At 39.8% G+C, this 22,943-nt stretch overlaps 1 protein-coding gene across 1 annotated transcript in view; it reads right to left on the reverse strand.

The window, feature by feature from the left end:
- LOC311621216 (albumin-like) overlaps window positions 1–22,943 on the reverse strand; it is a gene marked incomplete at its 5' end in the record, with an annotated part of 66,975 nt that overhangs the window by 12,330 nt on the left and 31,702 nt on the right. Inside the window, 8 exons of the mRNA XM_084881053.1 lie at window positions 1,392–1,606; window positions 4,058–4,187; window positions 5,660–5,757; window positions 6,680–6,812; window positions 7,533–7,744; window positions 9,055–9,187; window positions 10,273–10,330; window positions 11,047–11,078. Coding sequence (XP_084737179.1) covers window positions 1,392–1,606; window positions 4,058–4,187; window positions 5,660–5,757; window positions 6,680–6,812; window positions 7,533–7,744; window positions 9,055–9,187; window positions 10,273–10,330; window positions 11,047–11,078 — 1,011 coding nt within the window. The remainder of the gene's footprint in view (window positions 1–1,391; window positions 1,607–4,057; window positions 4,188–5,659; window positions 5,758–6,679; window positions 6,813–7,532; window positions 7,745–9,054; window positions 9,188–10,272; window positions 10,331–11,046; window positions 11,079–22,943) is intronic.

The raw sequence follows: 22,943 nt of genomic DNA on the forward strand, positions 1-22,943 counted from the left end.
TTTTAGAAGGACAAGAAGGGAAGCAGGGGATTGGTTTGGAGGCAGTTAGTGTCCAGGCAAGAGGTGATGGTGGCTTCGCCTGAGGTGGTGGCAGTGAGTGTAGAGAGAGGTAACAACCTCCTGTAGTCAAGAGCTCCCTCCTCAGTCTCAGCCTGCCATCTGTGGGAACAGGGTCAGCCTCTTTCATGACCTCGCCCTTCTAGCTAGTCTTCTGTTCTTCCTTGAACCTCAGTTGGACCTCAGTTGGTAATTCCCAGTGAATGGTTCCCAATTTAGTTGTATTTCCAGTATGGCCCTGGGAGGAGGTACAAGGAAGGTGTGCCTATTAGGCCACCATCTTTTCCCTACATGGCCGGCTAAGTTGTAGATGAAAGCAGGCAGGGCACTCAGTGCAGCTGGATCACAGATTACCTGCCCTGCCACATGTCTCAGTTTCCACCTCTTTAGAATGGAGAGAAATATATATATCTATCTCATAAGGTGGATTGTAAGAAACACAGGACATGATTTATGCATAACACATACAATCTGGCACATATTAAATGTTTAATAAATGACTCCTGCCTGGTATTACGTATATTTTGTTTGATTTAGACCACTTCAAAAGAAGTTCTGATAGATAAATAGGTAGATGATAGGTAGATAATAGATAGATAGATGATAGAAATAGAAAGATGATAGATAGATATATAGTAGATAATCTTAAAATTTTATTTTCCTCTCTATATGAGTAAAATCTTGAAGGGTACACAATTTTATAAAATATTACTTAGTGCACAGAATACTATTATAATCCAACAATATAAATTCAAGGTTTCTCACCACTTACTGACTGTAAATAATCATTTATTTTATCATTTAATTGTATGCTGCCTTGCCATGCTATCGAACTTCTGCTCTTCATAAACAAATATGAAGCCCCTGGTATCATATTTATCTTTATACTTCTATGCTGCTATCTGACAGATACAAAGATATAAAGATGTATGACTTATATTCACCCATGTATGTCATGGTAAGTTCAAGAAATACTCTTTGAATGAATCAATGAATATAGTACTCTGTATATAATTTATGTATATGCAAAATGTTTCTAGTCATATTTGCAGAAATATGTCAGAGGAGTAAAGAATGAGGCAATGATAGAAACTTCTACTTATTACTTTGTACTCTCCTCAATTGATTGAGTTTTTGCTATGAGCAGGTATAATTTTATGAATATACTTAAAAACTAATTAATTTTTCAAAAACAAAATGTCAAGGCTCAGAGAGGGAAGGATAAAGTAGCACTGCAGGCAACAATTGTAACAACTCCAAAGAAAAGCCTAGAACTGTTCCTAATTCTTCAGAGTCTATAAAAGCTATGAAAGGATCATTCTTCATACACTTACTTGTCTAAGAAATCAACTTTTGCCGCCTTATAGTACGTGCAAACGTCCTCATTTTCAACAAAATCAGTAATTTGTGGGGCCTGCAAAGGAACCTTATTATCACCTGCCATCTCCGCAAGACAGTAGAATTTTTCCAACACAGGCTTATCACAGCAATCCGTCAAGAGAGTGGTGATTGCTGCTCGATTTTCACACATATACTTGGCAACATTCGCCTACAAGCAAGTTGATAAAAATCGTTCAATGTAAATTGACACCGTTATACTTTCTCTCCAGACTTCTATTACGGTGGGAGAACACATCCACTGTATTCTAAGACCATGTACATACCAACCTGCCTTCTATGAACATTTTCAGTCTATGTTCCTAAGTCTGTAGATTCAGATAGAACTACTAAGATATTTCCACTTGATTAAAAACTTTATTAATTTTTTAATTTTATATTTCTGCTGTGAAGGCATTTAAGTTTTAAGTTAACACCCAGCAATAGAGCCCTAACTGGTTTTGCTCAGTGGCTAGAGCATCAACCCATGGACTCAAAGAACTCAGATTCAATTCCAGTCAGGGGCACATACCTGAAGGGCACATGCTCCATGCCTGGCACTGGTTGGGGCTCATGAGGGAAGAAACCAATCAATGTGTCTCCCCTTCAACTCTCTCTAAAAAATCAATGGAAGCCCTAACCAGTTTGGCTCAGTGGATAGAGCATCGCCCTATGGACTGAAGGGTCAAAGGTCTGATTCCAGTCAAGGGCATGTACCTCAGTTGCGGGCACATCCCCAGTGCGGGTTGTGCAGAAGGCAGCTGATCAATGTTTCTCTCTTATCAATGTTTCTAACTCTCTATCCCTCTCCCTTCCTCTCTGCTAAAAAATCAATAAAATATAATTTTAATCAATGAAAAAATGTCCTTAGATGAGGATTAAAAACAAAACAAAACAGAAAAAAACAGCCCTAGCTGATTTGGCTCAGTGGATAGAGCATTGGCCTATGGGCTGAAGGGTCCAAATTGATTCCTGTCAAGGGCACATGCCTGGATTGCAGGCTCGAACCCCAGTAGGGGGCGTGCAGGAGGCAGTCAATCAATGATTCTCTCTTATCATTGATGTTTCTATCTCTCCCTCTCCCTTCCTCTGTGAAATTAATAAAAATATTAAAAAAAACAAACAAACACAGCAATAGGTGCTGGGAGGAAAAGATGAAAGGATTAAGAAGTACAAATTTGTAGTTACAGAATACTCACAGAGGTAAAATAACAGCATAGGGACTATTAGTATCCTAAGGACTATGTGTAGGAAACATCAAGGGGGTGCTTTGTACACAATGTTCTAACAATGATGCTGTACAGTTGAAACTAATACAGAATATCATTTTTTTAAATATGTTTGCTTTCTACTTTTTAGAGAGAGAGGAAGGGAGAGGAGGGATAGATAGCAACATCAACGAGAGAGAAACATGAATCAGCTGCTTCCTGCACACCTCTCACTGGGGATCAAGCCTGCAACCAGGGCAAGTGCCTGACCAGGAATCAAACCAGTTACCTCTTGGTTCCTGGGCTGACCTCAACCCCTGAGCCACACCGACTGGGCCAGAGTAATATTAAATATAAACTCTAATAGTAAAATTAAATGTAAAATATAAACTGTAATATATATCCTATATAATAAAAAGCTAATATGCAAATCGACCTAACAGCTGAATGACCGACTGGTCGCTATGATGTGCATTGACCTCCAAGGGGCTGATGCTGAATGCAAGAGCTGCCCTCTTGTGGTCAGTGCACTCCCACAGGGGGGAGCTCCCGTCCAGCCAAAAGTCAGGCTCATGGCTGACAAGCACAGCAATGGTGGCAGGAGCCTCTCCTACCTCCGCAGCAGTGCTAAGGACCCCTGGGGGATGTCCACCTGCCAACTTAGGCCCACTCCCAAGGGGTCCTAGACTGCAAGAGGGCACAGGCCGGGCTGAGGGACCCCCAAGTGCACCAATGTCATTCACCAGACCTCTGGTGTGTGTGTGTGTGTGTGTGTGTGTGTGTGTGTGTGTGTGTGTGTGTAATTTCAAGTATTGTGAAATTTTGAAACCAAATAACTAAATAAAGTGTAAGGGATTTTTGGAAAATTAGTCAAAAGCATAGTCGCAGGCCCTACTTACACATGTAAAATATCTGCCTTAAATTTTCCAGAAAGTGTTCTGAGAGATTAGGATTCTGATATTTGATCATGTATTTATATTTTGAAAAAAAGAGATATCATGCTAAATATTTGTATATTAAGAGAGAATATACAGAGAAAAATTACAAAATTCCCAAAAATGTCTTCAGGTACCAGCTCTTCTCCAACTCTACCTACATCCCCAAAAATTTTTCTTAGGAAACTACCTTTGCAGCTGTCCTATTTCAGTTTAAGCCTTTGTTCTCAGGTAGATTATGACTGAAAGGGATTACAAATTGGTGAATGTATCAGACCATTTTGTGAGTGGGATAGCCAAGTTCACAGAAATAAAAATAAATAACCTACCACAAGGCAGGGAAAGAATTGAGTATATTAGACATAGAAGACAATTTCAATTCACTGTCAGCTATCACCAATTATACTAAACAATTCATTGCACCCACTGCGCATGTTACCAAAGCAAAGTCACCAAAGAGAATACACGAGCATTCCTTACCCTGTCGTCTGCACATTCAAGCATGTCACTTTCACAGCATTCCTTGTGGACTTTGGTCAAATTTGTTGCCAAATTAGAAATCGTCACAAAGTCAGCAAAGGGAAATTTCTGGCTCAGGCGAACTACAAACCTAAAAAGAAAATTCTCCTATTCCAATTTGTTAGCATCCAATATTTTATGAGAAAGCACTAGGAAAATACTTCTTATCGTAAGAAAATTCAGAGTAAAATGAAATATAGAAGTAATTCGTAAAATTATCCCTTCTTATTTTATTGCTAGTTCTAAGCCAAATTGTCTTAGGGCAAAATGTTTCCTTAGGGCAGAATTATCCATTGTAAGAGTGTGTGGGGATAGAAAGAAGTCAGTGATTCATAAAACCAGAAATCAAAGAGGCATTCTGAAAGAGGTGACATCTGAGAAGCTTCAGGTTTGGAGCCCATATCTGACTTCCAGATCTGACTTTACTGCTCATAAGCAGTATGATCCCCAGATAGTTACTTAGAGTCTCTGAGCTTTAGCCCTGGAGAGAAGGATACAGCATGCTGCATCAAAGCATTGTGGTGAGAATTAGATTAGATGATTCATAGGAAAGCATTTTATAAACTGGAAAGAGCCACACAAACTTCAGTTGTATTTGTTATCAATAAAAAGCCTCCTTCCTGAGTTCCAAAGCACACTGAGAAAATGAATTTCATAACTTTTCAAAATTAAGAAGTTTAACATATTTTTACCATGAAATTGATCCAGAAAAGTCTCTACGCCCAATGACAGGATATGAAAGGCTAATATCCACAAGTTTTCACAAATCATTTCAGACTTGTCTAATTCTGATAACCAGTCACAGCCTGTTTAAATGTGTATTGTTTCACATTGAGGTGGTTTTGTTTAACTATTTGCTTGATTTTGTTGTGTAGATGACAGAGGTGAGAGTCAAAGATAGTTCAAATGATGGTTTCTGGACATCTTGCAAAATATGTCATTTCATTTTATCCTTCTTCATGTTGATTAATTGTTAACTAGCAAATAAATTGGGGATGAAAAGGGGTTTCTTGACTCAGATGTTGAAGGATTTTCCTAGAATGAGGCAAGTTATATAAAAATAGCAGTCCAGAAAAAAAAAATGAAAAAAAAAAACACAAAAAAAATTAAGAACAGAGTTGGAGCTATGAGAAAATGAGAAGTAACCTTGATGGCCCAATTTAGTTATCAGAACATAAAAAACAAGCAGACAGTTTTATACAATTTCAGGGGGATCGAGGACAATAAAATAAAATAATTAACGCCGACTACAATTGTATAAAAATCATGGACCAATAGAATAAGATCCCTAGTCATTATAATAAGCAGGAGTTTAAATACCTTGTCTAGAATGACAAAAAATATATTCTCTAAATTTTTTTATTACCATGAAAAAATATGATTAAAGGAATGACAAATTGTCATTTGTGCTCTGATTTTCCACTTCTGTCAAATGTCTACCTTTCAGATAACCAAAAAGATATATGCAAAAGCATTGTGTAAAAACTCATAAAAATGTACCATTCTGTCAACAGAACCCTCACCCTTACATCATTATAAAGTACAAATCTAATTTTGAAATACCATTCTGTTAAAGCACTTTCTCCTCTGTTTTGGAGCATGGAGCACTTGAATTTCTCTATGAAAGCTGCACTCTCTATTTTTTCTTGGATGGCATCCATCTGCAGAAAGAAATAATTTTAAAAACAATTTTTAAATTCGACAATAGGAGGAAAGAAGAGAGAAAAAAAAAACACATGAACATGGACAAAGTGTGGTGATTACGGAGGGTACAAAGGAGGGTGGAGGTAGAGGTGGAGGAGGGTATAGGGGGATGAATAGTGGTGGAAAAAATAAAATAGAAAAATCTTCTACATGAAACACTCCTTCGTAAATTCAGATGAGACCATGACAAAGTACACCCAAGCATTCACCATTGTCAAATAATTAATTTGCTGTATAATGAGAGGAAAAATCAGTCTGATCATAGTGGACGCCCCTAGGTAGTGAACAACCCGCTTGGGGGCATGGCCAGAGAAAAGGGAACTGAAGAGAATGGAGGAAGAACAGAGTGCACTAACATCCCAGGGAACATAATTTTTTACGGATTGCTTAATTTTGCATAAATCCACTTCAATCCCCCCCTTCACCAGTTCTCACATCAATAAACTGCCTCGAAAAGACGATGAGTACATAATAAAAATTTATGGAATGAATGAATAAACCCAGGTTTCTAGAAGCAGTGAAATTCTCCACTTTGAATTCCCTCCCCAATAGGAAAGGTTCACGAAAAGATAAACAAAAACTGTGGCCCTCTTCTCTGCATTTTTACAAATGAGTTTCTGTACTTCACTCTAAAAGACAAGGTTATTTAGACACATACACAGTGGTTCTCTGTGAGGTTCACGGGGTTAAAACTTAGGAGGATGAATGAGGATGTCATAGGCCTTCAAAGAGGGTGAAGAATCTTTGGGTTGGGGAAGAGTAAAGAAGACTTTTTAAAGGTAAAGAAGTTTATGCCAGAGACTGAAGGGCCCTACATAAGATGTCCCAAATCTGAGGTCTGAGTCTGAACTGGCTCTTCTGTTCTTCTGCTGGGCATACCTTTGGGCCCAGGCAGGCAGCTTTGTCAGCAGCTTCGCAGCATTCTGTTAAAGCTTCTTTATATTGTTGACTAGAGTAAAGGAGCTCTGGGCCATAAAAGTAAGGATTTCTCCTGGCAATTTCATATGAGCGCCTACATTTTTAAAAAGAAGAACAGGCAGTCATTTTCTGTAGCAGACAGGATTATAGAAATAATTATTATCAACAATTTCCCTAGGAACTCCAAAATCCAAAGACATCAAACTTACCAACTGAACTCAATTTGGACATGACCTTGCCTGTGTCATTTTTTTAAATCAAGAAAAAGGTTAAATATATATGCATATAAAGTATACACACACACACACACACACACACACACACAAAATAGTTAAATATTAGTGATAGAAGATTACTGGCTAAAATGAAGGTTTTTCTGACAATCTTCATAATATTTTAATATGTGTTAATGTTTTTCAGACAGGTAATATCCTGTTTCAATGAATTCCAACAGATCGCTGATCAATATTTATTGTGTAAAATTTTATAGCATTAAACTAGAGGCCCGATGCACAAAAGTCATGCAAGAGTAGGCCTTTCTCCCCTCCGACTGTGGGCACCAGCTTCCCTCTGGCACCCGAGGGACCCCCGTTTCTCTTGCAGCCCCAACTTCATCTGGAAGGTCATCTGGAAGGTCATCCAGAAGGTTACCATCTTACACTTTTATTATTATAGATGGTATTTCTTTCAATTTGTCTTGAGAATGAGAGCTTTTAAGTCTTACTGTTGAAAATATTTGTATAGTAATTGTTATAATGAGTCTTAACCTATTTCATAACTTTTCATGTGGAAGCATAAACATCTGATTACTTACGTTTCTAACAACGTCTTTTCATCTGCCTTAAAGGCAGTGCACGTTGCATTAGAATCTATTGTCCCCATCGGAGGGATGTTTAGCACGTCACCTTTGTGTTTCACGAAGCACTGGTATCTCAAAGCTGCTTCTGCTTCACAGCACTCGGCCATTTCATCATAGTTCACAGGAAGAGATGTCAGGGAACACATTTTGGCTGTAAATGGGGTGTCCTAAAGGGAACACAGAAGTCTTCAAAAATTCCTAGTCGTGGTTTATTTCCTCTATCCCCAAAGAAAAGTATTTAAAAGTGTAAGATACCAGTGACCCTTGGTGAGGAAAGAGTATAAAAATCTACTTTTTCCTCAGGTTTAGAAAGTCTCTCTTGATTTGACCATCTATGTGGAGTGTTTTAAGAAGTTACCTGTCACACTGATAGTTACAGTGGACAAAAGGACAGTCAATGATTTGAGGAATGAATGCTACTCTAATTTTTCACCTGAGGCTAACAACGAGGAACAATCATAATAAAACTCGAAGGAAAATACACCTGTAAGTAGCAGGTGAATTCACTTTAGAGAGGAAGGTGTTAGGAAAGTTTCTCATTTGATCTACTTTTTTTCTGAACAGTCCAAATTCTTAGTACATACTATTTAAAAACCCAGAAGTAATACAATTCACTACATACTAATCGTTACTACATTAAAATATGGATCTTTTTATTCTAGAAACGTGTATCTCAAAACAGATTGCATTAAATGAATTCCTTCAATCCTCATTAATTTTATGATGAAAATAATAATAATACCAAGGGAAATATATTGTTCAAGACATAATTTATTAATTTTTAAAAAACACATTTTTTTTAAATTTATATTTAGAGCCATAATGCTGTGCGAAGTTAAAGTGCTGATTCCAACTTCAGGGCGAGAGACATATAAAGAAAAACAGAAGGAGATAAAGCTTCAGTGAAAAATAAAAATGGTCCTGCCACCAGGAAAGTATGTATAGATTGAATGGTGGGAGCAACATTCCCCTCCAGATACTGAAGACCTATCTGGAAACAACAAAAGCTCAAAGACCTTTAAAACAGGTGAATGCCCCGATATTTTATTGTGAAAGTATGAATATCCCTAAAATGAGGAATATAGAGCTGTACTCTTATTTACCCAGCTAACAAAATTAGCATGAAAATCTGCCCAAGTGTTTTCTGGATATTCAAAACCATGCTACTACTATCAGCCTCTATGAAAATAATTCAAACTTCAGATTTTAAATGAGACACTATTACAAATGACAAATTTTATTTAAATCCACTATGACCATTGTTTGTGGTCTTAATAAAGAAATGACTTAGAACTGTGGGAATAACTAGAATGTTTCTGTCATAGAAGGAATGATGGCTCTACCCATTTGTGAGTGTTGCTTACAAATATGCTCACTTAGAAATCACTGAGAAAGCCAAAATGGGATGCTTTCTCTTTGAATTGCTCAAGATTATTTAAAATAAGAGAAATAACATTCAAAATTACAATGTACTTACAAGTAACTTGCAAAAAACTGAAGCTAAGCTGTCATGAGCACATAGTTTTGCCAATTCGGTTACTTTATTTGTTATTTTTATAATATCATCTAATGGGTACTTCCGGAGAAACTGAGAAAACGTAATCAGCACCCTGGAACACAGGACATGAGAAAACATGGCATAATAAAACTTTAATATAAAGTATGTTGCTATGCCAGAGAACAAATTGTGTTTTCAGGATGTGTTCTATAGTACTTTGTGCATTGCATTATTATCAGAAAGACTAGTCACATCAGCAATTATCTCAGACCTAACCATGTATGTGTGGTTTTCTAAGCAAAGAGGACATGCATTTCCACCATGTTTATATATATATGAACACATACAGAGCAAGCAAGCAACATGCATTCTAAATAGGTATAATTGTTAAAATGAGGGGCATTACATAGGCCTTTGGACTATTTAAACACATACACACACACACACACACACACACACACACACACACACACATCTCCTTTAATCGGACTGTAGAATCAAACTGATCTTCAAGAAATAAACTATTTTCTCGTTTTCTTATTTTCTTTTTTATGTTTTATTAATTTTTTCACAGAGAGTTAGAAACATCGATGAGGGAGAAACATCAATCAGCTGCCTCCTGCACACCCCCTACTGGGGATGTGCCCACAACCCAATGTACATGCCCTTGACCAGAATCGAACCTGGGACCTTTCAGTCTGCAGGCTGACATTCTATCCACTGAGCCAAACCGGTTTCAGCTATTTTCTCATTTTCAACTGGATTAAAAAATATATTAAAATGCTCTGGAGAAACCACCGATCTATTTGCTAGGTAAAGGAATTTGAATGTGTGCTGGGAAAGTCTTTCCCTCAATCAAGTTTATATAAGAATTCCAGAGCTGCTACACTTCCCCATACAGTAGCCATCACCCAGGTGTGACTATGTAGTTAAATTAATTAAGATTACATACAATTGAAACTTTTGATCCTCAGTTGCACTTACTAAATTCAAAGTACTGGCCAATATAGTAGCCACTGGCCAGTGGCTACTATATTGGCCAGTACTAGAATGGAATATTTTCATGAAAGCAAAAAGTCCTATTGGACAGTGTTGTGCTAAAGTCTGGACTCTGATGGCAGGGAAATATAAGAACTTCAGAATAATAACCGATGCTGTTAGAAGCATTAAATTTGACTCTTCAATATTGTAACTTACAGGTCTCTGAAATATTCTTCTCCCAAATCCATATACCGACGAGCAAGCTCACGCTTGTCTGAGGGGGAAAAAGAGATTTTAAATTTTGAAGAAAACCACTGGTTATGATATTACTTTTTATGTTTCTCTCCATTTCACTAAGGTATTAATTTGTCCCTAAGTATTGGGCTCTGATCACTTCAGAAGATTTTAGGATGATGGTGAACAATTTCTTCTGCTTTTAAACAAATGCTTTATTCAATCACCAATAATACTATTCGAAAAATCATTAAAATTATTCAATATGTATAGCTTTATATACAAAGTTGGATAAAATCTAATCTCAGTATATATTAACAGCTATGGAGAGAACTGTATGAAAGAAAAAAATATAAACACCTGTTCTATTTATAAGACTAATAACACAGGTGTTTTTTTTTTGGGGGGGGGGGGGGTTTGGGTGTTTTTTTGTCGTTGTTTTAATGCATCATGGTGCAATGGATAGGGCATTGGAAATTTTGAGTTATGAATTCTATTTTCAACTATATTCGGTGAAGTTAAGTCACCCTATGTTCTTTCATGTGCAAAAGGAAATTACAGTTACTAAACAATTCTCACCCTTTTTAACTTAGGATGTTGAAAATATATTAAGATAACTTTCAATACAAAATTTCATCACAGTCTAAAATTAATGATAAAAGAACACTTCCTTCTTTAAAGATGCAGTGTTTACTGAAATTTTCTTTTACTAGGAAAATGAAATAAATTTGAACAATAGAAAAATAAAATTCTTACGTGTATCTGGAGGAACCACACTGCTTATGGAGCTGAGAAGAAAGAAAACGCAAATGAAGGTTGCCCACTTCATCCTGCCAAGACTTACGGGGTTGAAAAAAGAGAAAAAGTAGGATGAATAGAGAGAAATTGGCACTAATATACTTCTTTAACCAATTATTGTAGATTATTAACTAGACTCAGCTTTGCATTTTAATGGCCCTCAACTGATTATAAAATTCATAATGTTCTTGCCAAGAAGTTGTTTGACTAATTCCCTTGCGTATGTTTGCCATCTGGAACTGTTTTCTCCATGAGACCTCATCAATTCATTCAAGTTATGTAAAACATCTTATCAAATTTTACCTCAGAGTTTAAAAGATCTGTGCTTTTAGGTGGGGCAATAGTAGGTTTACAGTTGTGAGTACATAAATAGCAAAGTTAATTCTTCTATTATTATTTACTAATTATTGTATTTCTTTCTTTTTAATGTTCGAAGTATTACAGATGTTCAATTTTTCCCCACTTTGACCCCCCTCCACCCCATCCTTGTCCCCCCAGACCTACCTATTGTCTATGTCCATGGATTATGCATAAAAGTTCTTTGGTTAATCACATGTTGTGACCCTCCTATTTCTTTCTTCCCTCTGAGATTCCTCATTCTGTTCCATGTTCCCATGTCTCTGGATCTATTTTGTTTATCAATTTATTTTGTTCGTTATATTCCACATATAAGTGGAATAATATGACACTTATTTTTCTCTGACTGGCTTATTTCACTTAGCATAATACCCTACAGATCCCTCCATGCTGTCTCAAATAGTAAAAGATCTTTTTTACACCTGCATACTATTCCATTCTATAAATGTACCACAGTTCTTTTTTATCCATTCATCTACTAATGGGCACTTGGGCTGTTTCCAGATCTTAGCTATTATAAATAATGCTGCTTATGTTCTTTCTGTTTGGTGTTTCAGGGTTTTTACAATATATTCCTAGAAGTGGGATCAATGTGTAAAATGGCAGTTCCATTTTTAATTTTTTAAATTTAAATTCTTTATTGTTTAAAGTATTACCTAAGTCTCCTTTTTTCCCCATTGACCTCTCCCCAGCCATTCCTATCCCCCAGCACATCACATGCCCTCACTTTCTACTGTCTGAGTCCATTGGTTATGATCATATGCATGCATATAAGTCCTTTGGTTGATGTCTTATCCCCCTCTCTCCCCTGACTTCCCTCTTAGGATGGATGGTCTCCTTGCTGCTTCTATGTCTCTGGCTCTATTTTTGTCCATCAGTTTATGTTGTTCATTATATTCCACAATGAATGAGATGGTGTGACATTTACTTTTCTCTGATGGGCTTATTTCACTTAGCATAATGCTCTCCAGGTCCATCCATGCTGCTGCAAATGGTAAGAGTACCTTCTTTTTTACTGCAGCATTGTGTAGATATGCACAATTTTTAATCCACTCATCTGCTGATGGGCACTTAGACTGTTTCCAAATCTTAGATATGGTGAATTGTGCCACTATGAACATAGGGGTGCATATATCCTTTCTGATTGGTGTTTCTAGTTTCTTGGGATATATTCCTAGAAGTGGGATTACTGGGTCAAATGGGAGTTCCATTTTTAGTTTTTTGAGGAAACTCCATACTGTTCTCCACAGTGGCTGCACCAGTCTGCATTCCCACCAGCCGTGCATGAGGGTTCCTTTTTATCAGCATCCTCACCAGCACTTGTCCTTTGTTGATTTGTTTATGACAGCCATTCTGATAAGTGTGAGATGGTACTTCATTGTTGTTTTGATTTACACCTCTCGGATGATTAATGACTATGAGTATGTTTTCATGTTTCTTGGCCTTCTGTATGTCCTCTTTCAAAAAGTGTCTATTTAGGTACTTTGCCTATTTTTTTATTGGATTGTTTCTCTTCCTTTTGTTAAGTTGTGTGAGTTCCCTGTAAATGTTGGAGATTAAACCCTTATTGGAGATAAGATTGGCAAATATGTTCTCCCATGCAGTGGGCTTTCTTATTGTTTTGCTGATTGTTTCTTTTGCTGTGCAGAAGCTTTTTATTTTGATGTAATCCCATTTATTTATTTCACTTTTAGTTTCCATTGCCTTAGAGCATTTTTCTTCTATTAATTCTGCATACACATTCTATACTAAGAAGAATAAACCATGGCCAGTTTGGATCAGTGGATAGAACGTCAGCCTGCGGATTGAAGGGTTCCAGGTTTGATTCTGGTTGGGTGCATGTACTTGGTTGTGAGCACATTCCCCAGTACTCATACTGTGCAGGAGGCATCTGATCAATGTTTCTCTCTCATCAATGTTTCTATTATAACTCTCTATCCCTCTCCCTTTCTCCATGTTAAAATCAATAAAAATATATTTATTTTTAATATATATAAATAAATATTTGCCGGGACGGGTTTGGCTCAGTGGATAGAGCGTCGGCCTGCGGACTGAAAGGTCCCAGGTTCGATTCCGGTCAAGGACATGTACCTTGGTTGCGGGCACTTCCCCAGTGGGGGTGTGCAAGAGGCAGCTGGTCAATGTTTCTCTCTCATCGACGTTTCTAACTCTCTGTTCCTCTCAATTCCTCTCTGTGTAAAGTCAATAAAATATATATATATATATATATATATATATATATATATATATATATATATATATATTTAACACAGAAGGAGGAAGAGGAGGAGGAGGAGGAGGAGGAAGAGGAGAAGAAGAAGAAGAAGAAGAAGAAGAAGAAGAAGAAGAAGAAGAAGAAGAAGAAGAAGAAAAAGACTACATAAATATTAGTTATTTCTAAATACTCTGTCCTTCATGCTTTTAAATTCTAATGTTACCCAAGGACTCTGATATGAGAATAAATGCATATATTTAAACCAAGAGTTATAAATATGGCTTACAAAATCTAGTTTCTAAAAAATAGGAAATGAGTTCCAATGATTTTCAAATGTTTTCCATTTTATGGCAGAGTTTAAAAAGTGAGATTAATGAAGAAAATTGCTTCTTACAAAAGAAAAGTAGTGCACTGATTATTTAAAAAAGAAAAAAAAATACCTAGCTGAAATATAAATATAACTGGGAATTAAACCTGAGTCTTTATCCCTTTTGTCCTTTGTTTTCCATTCAGTTTGACAGGATTGAAATGGCATAGTATTGAAGCAGGTGAAATATTTCTTTGGACCAGTCCCGCACTTCTTTGTATTCTGAATCATAACCTTAAGCCTGAACTCTCCTACTACCCTGAGATTCCTGAAGTTTCTCACCAAGTCATTAAAACCAGGTTCCTCTCCATATGGCCATCTTCTTGGTCCAGCCTTTATGTGGTCTCCTTCTATGATAAACTACTACTTCTGAGTCACCTTCTCTTAGAAATAAAGTGAGCCGAAACCGGTTTGGCTCAGAGGTAGAGCATTGGTCTGCAGATTGAAAGGTCACAGGTTCGATTCCGGTCAAGAACATGTACGTTGGTTGCGGGCACATCCCTAGTAGGGGGTGTGCAAGAGGCAGCTGGTCAATGTTTCTCTCTCATCGACGTTTCTGGCTCTCTTATTGCTCTCCCTTCCTCTCTGTAAAAAATCAATAAAACATATTTAAAAATTTAAAAAACAAATAAAGTGAAACATATGCATAAGAATGTGACAACACTACCCAGCAAAGCTATCATTCAGAATCGAAGGCCAGATAAAGAGCTTCACTAATAAAAAAAAAAAGCTAAAGGAGTTCATCACCACCAAACCAGAATTATATGAATTGCTGAAGGGGGTTCTTTCAGAAGAGAAAGTAAACAAAGATAAAAATTATGAACAACAAATACGTAATTATCAACAAGTGAATCTAAAAACCAAGGAAATTAAAAAAATCTGATGAACAATATTAACTGTTGAATATAATAGAATCAGAGGTATGGAAGGGGAGTGAACTGACGATTCTTGGGGAAAAGGGGAGAGGGGGGCGTGGGAAGAGACTGAACATAAACTGTGCACCTATGGACGAGGACAATGGGGAGAGGGGAAAGGGCAGAGGGTGGGGTGGGAACCTGGTGGAGGAGAGCAATGGTGGGGGGGGGGGAAAGGAACATTTGTAATAATATGAAAAATAAAAACTTATTTAAAAAAAAAAAAAAAGAATGTGACAACAATTTTATATAATAAAGAGGTAATATGCAAAATATCCTCACACCCTCACACAAGATTGCCGCCCCTATGTGGTCAAAGATAGCTGTCACAATATGGCTGGCAGGGGAGGATAGTTATGGGCAATCAGGCCAGCAGAGGAGGGCAGTTAGGGGTGACCAGGCCAGCAGGGAAGGGAAGTTGGGGGGACCAGGCCTGCAGGGAAGGGCAGATGGGGGTAACCAGGTGCGCAGGGGAAGGCAGTTGAGGGAGACCAAGCTGGCAAGAGAGGGCAGTTAGGGGTGCCAACAGGGAAGGGCATTTGGGGCAATCCTGCCAGTAGGGTAGCAGGTAAGCATCAAGCAGACTGGCAGGGGAGTGGTTAGGGGGTGATCAGGCTGGCAGGCAGGCAAACAGTTAGGAGCTAGCAGTCCCAGATGGTGAGAGAGATGTCTGACTGCCAGTTTAGGCCCAATCTCTAAACTGGCAGTTGGACATCCCCCAAGGGGTCCCAGATTGGAGAGGGTGCAGGCTGGGCTGAGAGTCATCCTTCCCCAGTGCATGAATTTCATGTACCAGGCCTCTAGTCTATATTAAAGACTAGACTAAGTGACTATTTGACTTCTCGACCAGTAGCTATGATGCGCACTAACCACAAGGGGCAGACACTCAATTCAGGAGCTGCCACCTGGTGGTCAGGGCACTCCCACCGCAGGAGCCCCACTCAGCTGATCAACAGGCACCAAACACTGGGCTCACAGCTGGTGAGCACAGCTGTTGCAGCATGAGCCTCTACCACTGTGCGCCCCTCCCCCATCTGGACTGGGACCAGGATCTGGACCAGTATTGGGAATGACTAAGCACGAGCCTGTGGCCGCTTCTCGGTCATGGGTGCACAGGTAGGACGGGCACACGAGACCACAGTGGAGCGGCAGCGAGCCTATTGAGCAGTGACAGCAGTAGGCACAGCATGGCCGAGATGAGTGGGAGCAGCATGGCACCCATCCTGGGCTCGGGCTCCTCCCTGGCTGCCTGCCGCTTTGCAAATTACTAAATCCCTCTGGGAATGTAATACTGCCAGTTTTAGCCTATCCCCGCAGGCCAGGCCAAAATCAGTGCACCAGGCCTCTAGTATCTAATAATAGCTACAGTATGTTAACAGAAACTTTCTAGTGACAACCATTTAACCCAAAGTCTTTAGAAAACAGGGGAAATTTTATTTCATTTGGAGAGAAAAATAAAAACAGGAAAATCTTTCCTAAACATTCTCCCTACTATACTATGGACATATGCAGTTCTTACCTATCATGAAGGGCCTGGGCTGTTTAAAAAAAAAAAAAAATACAGGAGGTAGAAGAGTGAAAGACTGTTAAGCATCAAACTACCCAATTAAAACATGGTAAGCTATTTAATTTCTTATTTGCTTGTGCAGATACATTTTCCACCTTCTATTCATCCCTTCCACTTTCTCTAAAAAACAATAGAGAAAAATATAATCGAGTGGGGATTAACAAAAACAAAATAAGACAAAAAAACAAAAAAGAAGAAGAAGAAGAATGAAATCTAAAAGCAAATATTGTCATCCTGGCTGGGTGGCTCAGTTGGTTGAAGTGCAGGAATTATGCTAAAGGTGTAAGCAAAATGCCTTGTTTTCAATACACCATTATTGACTAAATAAGCAGTAAATATTTTCAATTTGTTCTTTTTAACCTTTTCATAAAATTCAATGTGTGAGTAGAGATTGTAGTGACATGTGATTACACTACTAAAATTCTGTCGTCTGTAAAAATCTTGGGAAATTGAAAATGCTAGTGAATTTTTCATTAATTTGAAAACTCCATAGAAATAGTGCTTAATTTGTTTCTTTGTAATTATTTATCTTTAATGAAATTGAAATGAAACAAAAATTTGTGATATCCTATTCCATTCAATTTACATTAGCTTTCCATTTTAATATGCCATAAGTTTTAGATATAATTTAATAAAAATGTAATTTAATAATAACTTTGGGGAAGGGGTAAAGAAGGGAAAAAGAAACACATCATTAAAAGAACATATGTCGAAAAATCTGGTCACCTAGATAGCTGCTCGGGTAGACACCTAACCGCAGCAGCACACAACCATTTCAATGGAATACAACTAAAATGTAGAGTGGACATCGCCCAGAGCTACAGGTAGTCGCCTGACTGAAAATTCTACAAGAAGGAAAGAGAAAACCAGAAGGAAAATCAGAGGAGCTGGAAAAAAGCCTAAGGTACGGAGACATGCTGCGCGCCCACACGCACGCACGCGCGGAGAGGTCGCAGCCAGAGAGGAGGAGAGGGTTGGGTGCTGCCTGGCGTTCCCTAGCAGGAAGGAAATAGAACCCCCAGCCTGGGCTGAACCCCCGAACCGGCAGCGCTGAGCCCCAAGTTATGGGCCAGACCCTGGGGACTCAGGCTCCGGCAGGGGGAGACGGGGCTGTGAGGCGGAATCCCAGGCAAGGAGAGAAAAGCAGGGCCCCCAGAGTCGCGCGCACTGCATGCAGAGGACTGAATGTTGACTCTGATGCTGGATTACCCTAGCCAGAAGGAACAGGGCCTCCAGTGGCGCTGAGCCTCAGTCCAGACCGCCCCGAACTCCAGGTCTGGGCCAGTCCCTGGGGACCCAGGCTCAGGCAGGGGGAGACGGGGCTGTGAGGTGGAATCCTGGGAGCGCGGCGAAAGGCTGAGTCCCCGGAGTCGCACACACTGCGAGCAGAGGACAGTCTGTTGACTCTGATCCTAGACTCCCCTAGCGGGAAAGAGAAAAAAAAGCTCCAGACTGGAGGAATGCGACAGGGAGCAGGAGCCCCTGCCGGACACTGGCCAACCGGGCGCCGGCAGGGAGCCAGGCGACCGGGCCCCTGGGGGGGGGGTGCCCCTGAGCCTTCGATCTCTGAGCACGGGCAACGGAGCCAAGGTCTTGGGCTGCTTCCTGGGCGGCGCCGACCCCGGCAACAGGCTGGAGCAGCGCGGGAGCCCGCGGAGAACAAAGGGGTGCCACAGGCCAACCTGCTGAGCTCCCAGGACAAGGAGGAAGAAACCAAAGAAGTTCTCAATGTGAAGAAATCAAGTGAGAGCAAAAGATAGTAAAATTACTTAAGAAAGAATACAAAGAAGATCTTGAAAAATCAAAGACTAAGTCAGAACTCAACTCACCAGCCAACATTGCAACATATATGCGTTTAAAAAAAAAAAAAAAAAAAAAAAGGACAGAATGTTGGAACAGTGGCAGCCAGGCCTAGAGTGCCCAGGCACAAGGCAGTGGCAACCGGGCCCGGAGCAGCAACGGCCAGGCCCCAGAGCAGCAGCAGCCAGAACCAGAGCAATAACAGCCAGCACTGGAGCAGCCAGACCTGGGGCAGTGGCAGCCAGGCCTGAGGCGGAGGCAGCCAAGCCCAGGATGGCCAGTCCAGGAACACCCAGACCCAGAGTGGCCGGGCCCGGAGAAGCTTGGCCCAGAGCAGCCGGGTTGGGAGCAGCCAGGCCCAGAACAGCAGTAGCCAAGCCCGGAGCATCCAGGCTGGGAGCGGCCAGACTCGGAGTGGCCGGGCCCGGGGCAGCCGGGCCCAGAGCAGCCGGGTCGGGTGCAGCCAGGCCCGGAGCAGCAGCTGCCAGGCTGGGAGCGGCCAGGCCCAGAGCAACCAGGTCTGGTGCAGCCAGACCCAAAGCAGTGGCTGCCAGGCTGGGAGCGGCCAGGCCCGGAGCAGCCAGGTCTGGTGTGGCCAGGCCTGGAGCAGCAGCTGCCAGGCTGGGAGCGGCCAGGCCCAGAGCAGCCGGGTCGGGTGCGGCCAGGCCAGGAGCAGCGGCTGCCGGGCTGGGAGCGGCCAGGCCCGGAGCAGCGGTTCCCAGGCTGGGAGCGGCCAGGCCCGGAGCAGCTGGTTGTGGAACGAACCAGAGCAACAGAGGCCAGGCCCGGAGCAGCCAGGCCCGAAACAGCTCGCTCCTCGCCTGTCCCTGCCCACGGCTGCCTCTCAGACATGGCTGGAAACTTTTGTGGGAACTTGAGGGTCTGATGAATCAAGTGATGAAGGCTTAGATCTGGATGTGTTGAGTTAGTATAGGGCTGGGGTGTTGATCTGTGAGTGCCTTGGGTGAGGCCTGGATGAGGCTGGTTGACCTATTTGGAAATGTCTTTTGTGTGAAATGTATCATTGGGCATGTGGAGGTATTATTGATATGAGAAAATGCTAAGTAACTGATTTACTATCTGAAAAGGGATTTACTATCGGGGAAAGGAAGTGAGGAAGAGACTGAACATAAACTGCACCTATGGATGAGGACAATGGGGGATGGGGAGGGGGCAGAGGGTGGGGTGGGAACCTGGTGGAGGGGGGAAGAAATGAGGAACCTTTGTAATAATATGAACAATAAAGATTGATTAAAAAAAAATAGAAGAAAAAAAAGAACATATGTCAATTGCAGTATTCTTCCTAATTTCAGAAATGTTACAATGATAAAACAAACGTTCATCTTAGAGTAGGAAAATATGGTATTTTAAAGGCCATATTTTGAATCTAGTATTTCATTTCCATTTTAGCGGGATCTTTTGTGCTATTACATTGAGTGTAGAGAATATAAGTTTAAATGGCCCTGTTCCTTAAAAATCAATAGACATATTTTGTCAGAGAAAAATCTAGCAATATAGCAACCATCACTGCTTCAAATAACAAATCTTTCTGAAGCTATCTAGTATTGCCAGAATTTATCAGCTTATTTTAATACCCAAGAAATCATACATACCTTCTCATGTACTCTATTGATTCTAAATATGCATCAAATTCATAGATCATTGTTGTATCTGATGTTCTGGTCTAAATTTAAGAAGTTTTTCAAATAAATTGTAGCAATTTTATGTTTATCATCATTATACCATAGCAAGTCTACTATGCCAACAGAGAAATTATAGAATATAATTCTACAAATATAACTAATATATTAAAGACATGTTTTAAAAGAATTAATTCAATTTGATTCAAAATAACACAAAACATGGTATTCTAAGTAACTGGAACAAATAAAGAAATATATGCTTTTAATCAAATAATTAGAGAATCTAGCCATGTAGAAATAATGTATCACACCTGTTCATCAGACCCTTGCATATGAACTATTCTTTTATAGATTGAAATATATGAGAGAATTGTCTTCTTAACTATGAAATTTGCTAATACCACAATAATGAGTTACTGGACAAAGTCATCCTATATAATAAAAGCCTATGTGACGCCCTCACGCCATAATGACTGATCACCAGGAGGCTGCATGCATAGCAGGTGCACACAGGTGGGCGGGGCTGCGTGTCTGGCTCGAAACACGCGGGTGGGCGGGGTTTGACGCTGCATCCCTGTGGGCACTGGCAGATTCTGCAGCTGCCATTGCAGGAGGAACTTACAGGTCCTGCAGCCACCATGGCGGGAGGGAGGAGGGATGCTTGGTCCTGAGTGCAGGACCCAGGGCAGAGGTGGTTAGGCTGGGAGGTGAGTGATTAAGGGCAATCAGGCTGGCAGGTGAGTGGTTAAGGGTGATCAGGCAGGCAGAATGGTTATGGGTGTCCAGAAAGGCAGGCAGGCAAGCAGTTAGGATCCAGCAGTCCTGAATTGCGAGAGGGATGTCCGACTGCCAGTTTAGACCCAATCCCTAAACTGGCAGTTGGACATCCCTTAAGGGGTCCCGGGTTGCAAGAGGGTGCAGGCTGGGCTGAAGGACCTTCTGCCCCGTGCACAAATTCCATGCACTGGGCCGCTGGTGAAAAATAAAAGCCCACAAAGCAATATTAAACTATATATGGGACTAGCTAGACTTCCTAGGACCAGGTGATGGGCATATGGTAAAGCACAATAAATATTTGTAGTGAATGAAAGAATTAGTGAGTGACTCACTCCACATCCCAATATCCTCAAAAGACAAGTTCCCAAGAGATAAGGCTAGGTAGCATCAGTAAATGGAAACAAGTCTTTACTCCCAAAAGGAAACACAGTTAATAGAACTTATGAGAGACCAGTCCATGTACTAAGCACTTAACACATATGCAAGCATTTAATCCTCACAGCTGAGGAAGGTACTATTATTATGCCCACTTAACAGATGAAGAGATTGAAGTATCAGGTTAAACTAATTTATGGGTTGACAGCTAATAAGCAGCTGAGTTAGGATGCAAAGCCAAGAAATTTGCCTTGAGAATGAGTGCTCTTAACCACTCCACTCTCCTGCATACCTAAGAATCATGGACACCACAGACTTTATCCATATAATTAAAACATAATTTCAGACTCCTAGAACTCCTCCAGGTTCCCTACATATTAACCAAGGTCAGGGGTCTGGGCTGACCCTGTGTGTTGCTCGAGCTCAAGAAAGAAATGTGACCCAAAACTCCTGCTACTGCAAATTTGCCTTAACTGTGTTTACAATTAAACTGTCCTCGAAACTCCATTCAACATTATAATGATATTTGCTGTTACAACTGAAAATGAAGTTCCCATGACGAATTCATATCTCTTGAGCATCCTTCTTATCACAGTCTGACTTTTTATCCTGCCTTTTGAAGGCTGTCTGGCTCTTCATTCTTAATTACAAAACAACTCTCACTCTTCACTGTGACCTCCTTGAAAACTGAGATCCTCTGTCTTGATTCTCACTCTATCCCCAGTGAGTAGAATACTGGACATTCAATAAGTATTTGTTAAATGAGTGAGTAGGTACCCAACAATGTTTGCTTAATTAATCATATAAACATGTAAAATTATTTTAAGACAACTAATCAATTATCTTATTTTCTATTCTGAAGACAAAATTAACACATTCAATACCGTATTATCCCCAGTATTTTCTTGATCAATTTACTGCTTGCAGAACCAAATTATTTGATCCCTATATATGGTAAATCATTGCCTGAATTTTATGTTGATTTTTATTAATGTATAGTTAATTATTATCGCTTCAGGTATACATTGTAGGGATTTGACATATATCTTGCTATGTGAACACTACACTAAGTCTAGTAACCATCTGTCACCAGGAAAAGTTATCACACTATTATTAACTATATTCCCCTTTACCTCTTTCACCCATCCCTTCACTTCCCTCCCTTTTGGCAACCATAAATTTGTTCTTTGTTTCTCTAAGGCTGTTTTACTTTTGTTTCTTCCTTTGTTTTGATTTTTTTTTAATTCCACATATAAGTGAAGTCATGCAATATTTCTTTTTTCTGACTTATTTCACTTAGCATAATACCTTCTAGATCCATTCATGTTATGGCAAATGGCAAAATTTCATTCTTTTTATGAAAAGAGTAATATTCTATTGTATATATGCATCACATCTTCTTTATCCATTCATCTATTGATGAATACCAAGATGGCTTTCATATCCTGGCTATTGTAAATAATGCTGCAATAAACATAGATGTGCGCATATCTTTTCAAACTCCTGTTTTGTTTTCTACAGATAAATGCCCAGAAGTGGAAATGCTGGGTCATATACTAGTTTTATTTTTAGGTGTTTTGTTGGTTTTTTGTTGTTGTTGTTTTTTCAGGAATCTCCGTACTGTTTTTCATAATGAATGCACCATTTTGCAGTGCCACCAACAGCACATGATTAGACACTTATGTATTTTACAAAGTGATCATCGCAATAAGTCTAGTATCCATCTGACACCATACATAACAATGATATTGAATATGTTCTCTATGCTGTGCTTTGCTATTTTTTTTTTCTTTTTTCTTTTTTGTGAGTTTTAATCTCTGTTCTGCTCAAAATTGCTCTG

The sequence above is a fragment of the Pipistrellus hanaki genome (genome assembly GCF_964339955.1).
Source record: "Pipistrellus hanaki genome assembly, chromosome: 1".
Taxonomy (NCBI): domain Eukaryota; kingdom Metazoa; phylum Chordata; class Mammalia; order Chiroptera; family Vespertilionidae; genus Pipistrellus; species Pipistrellus hanaki.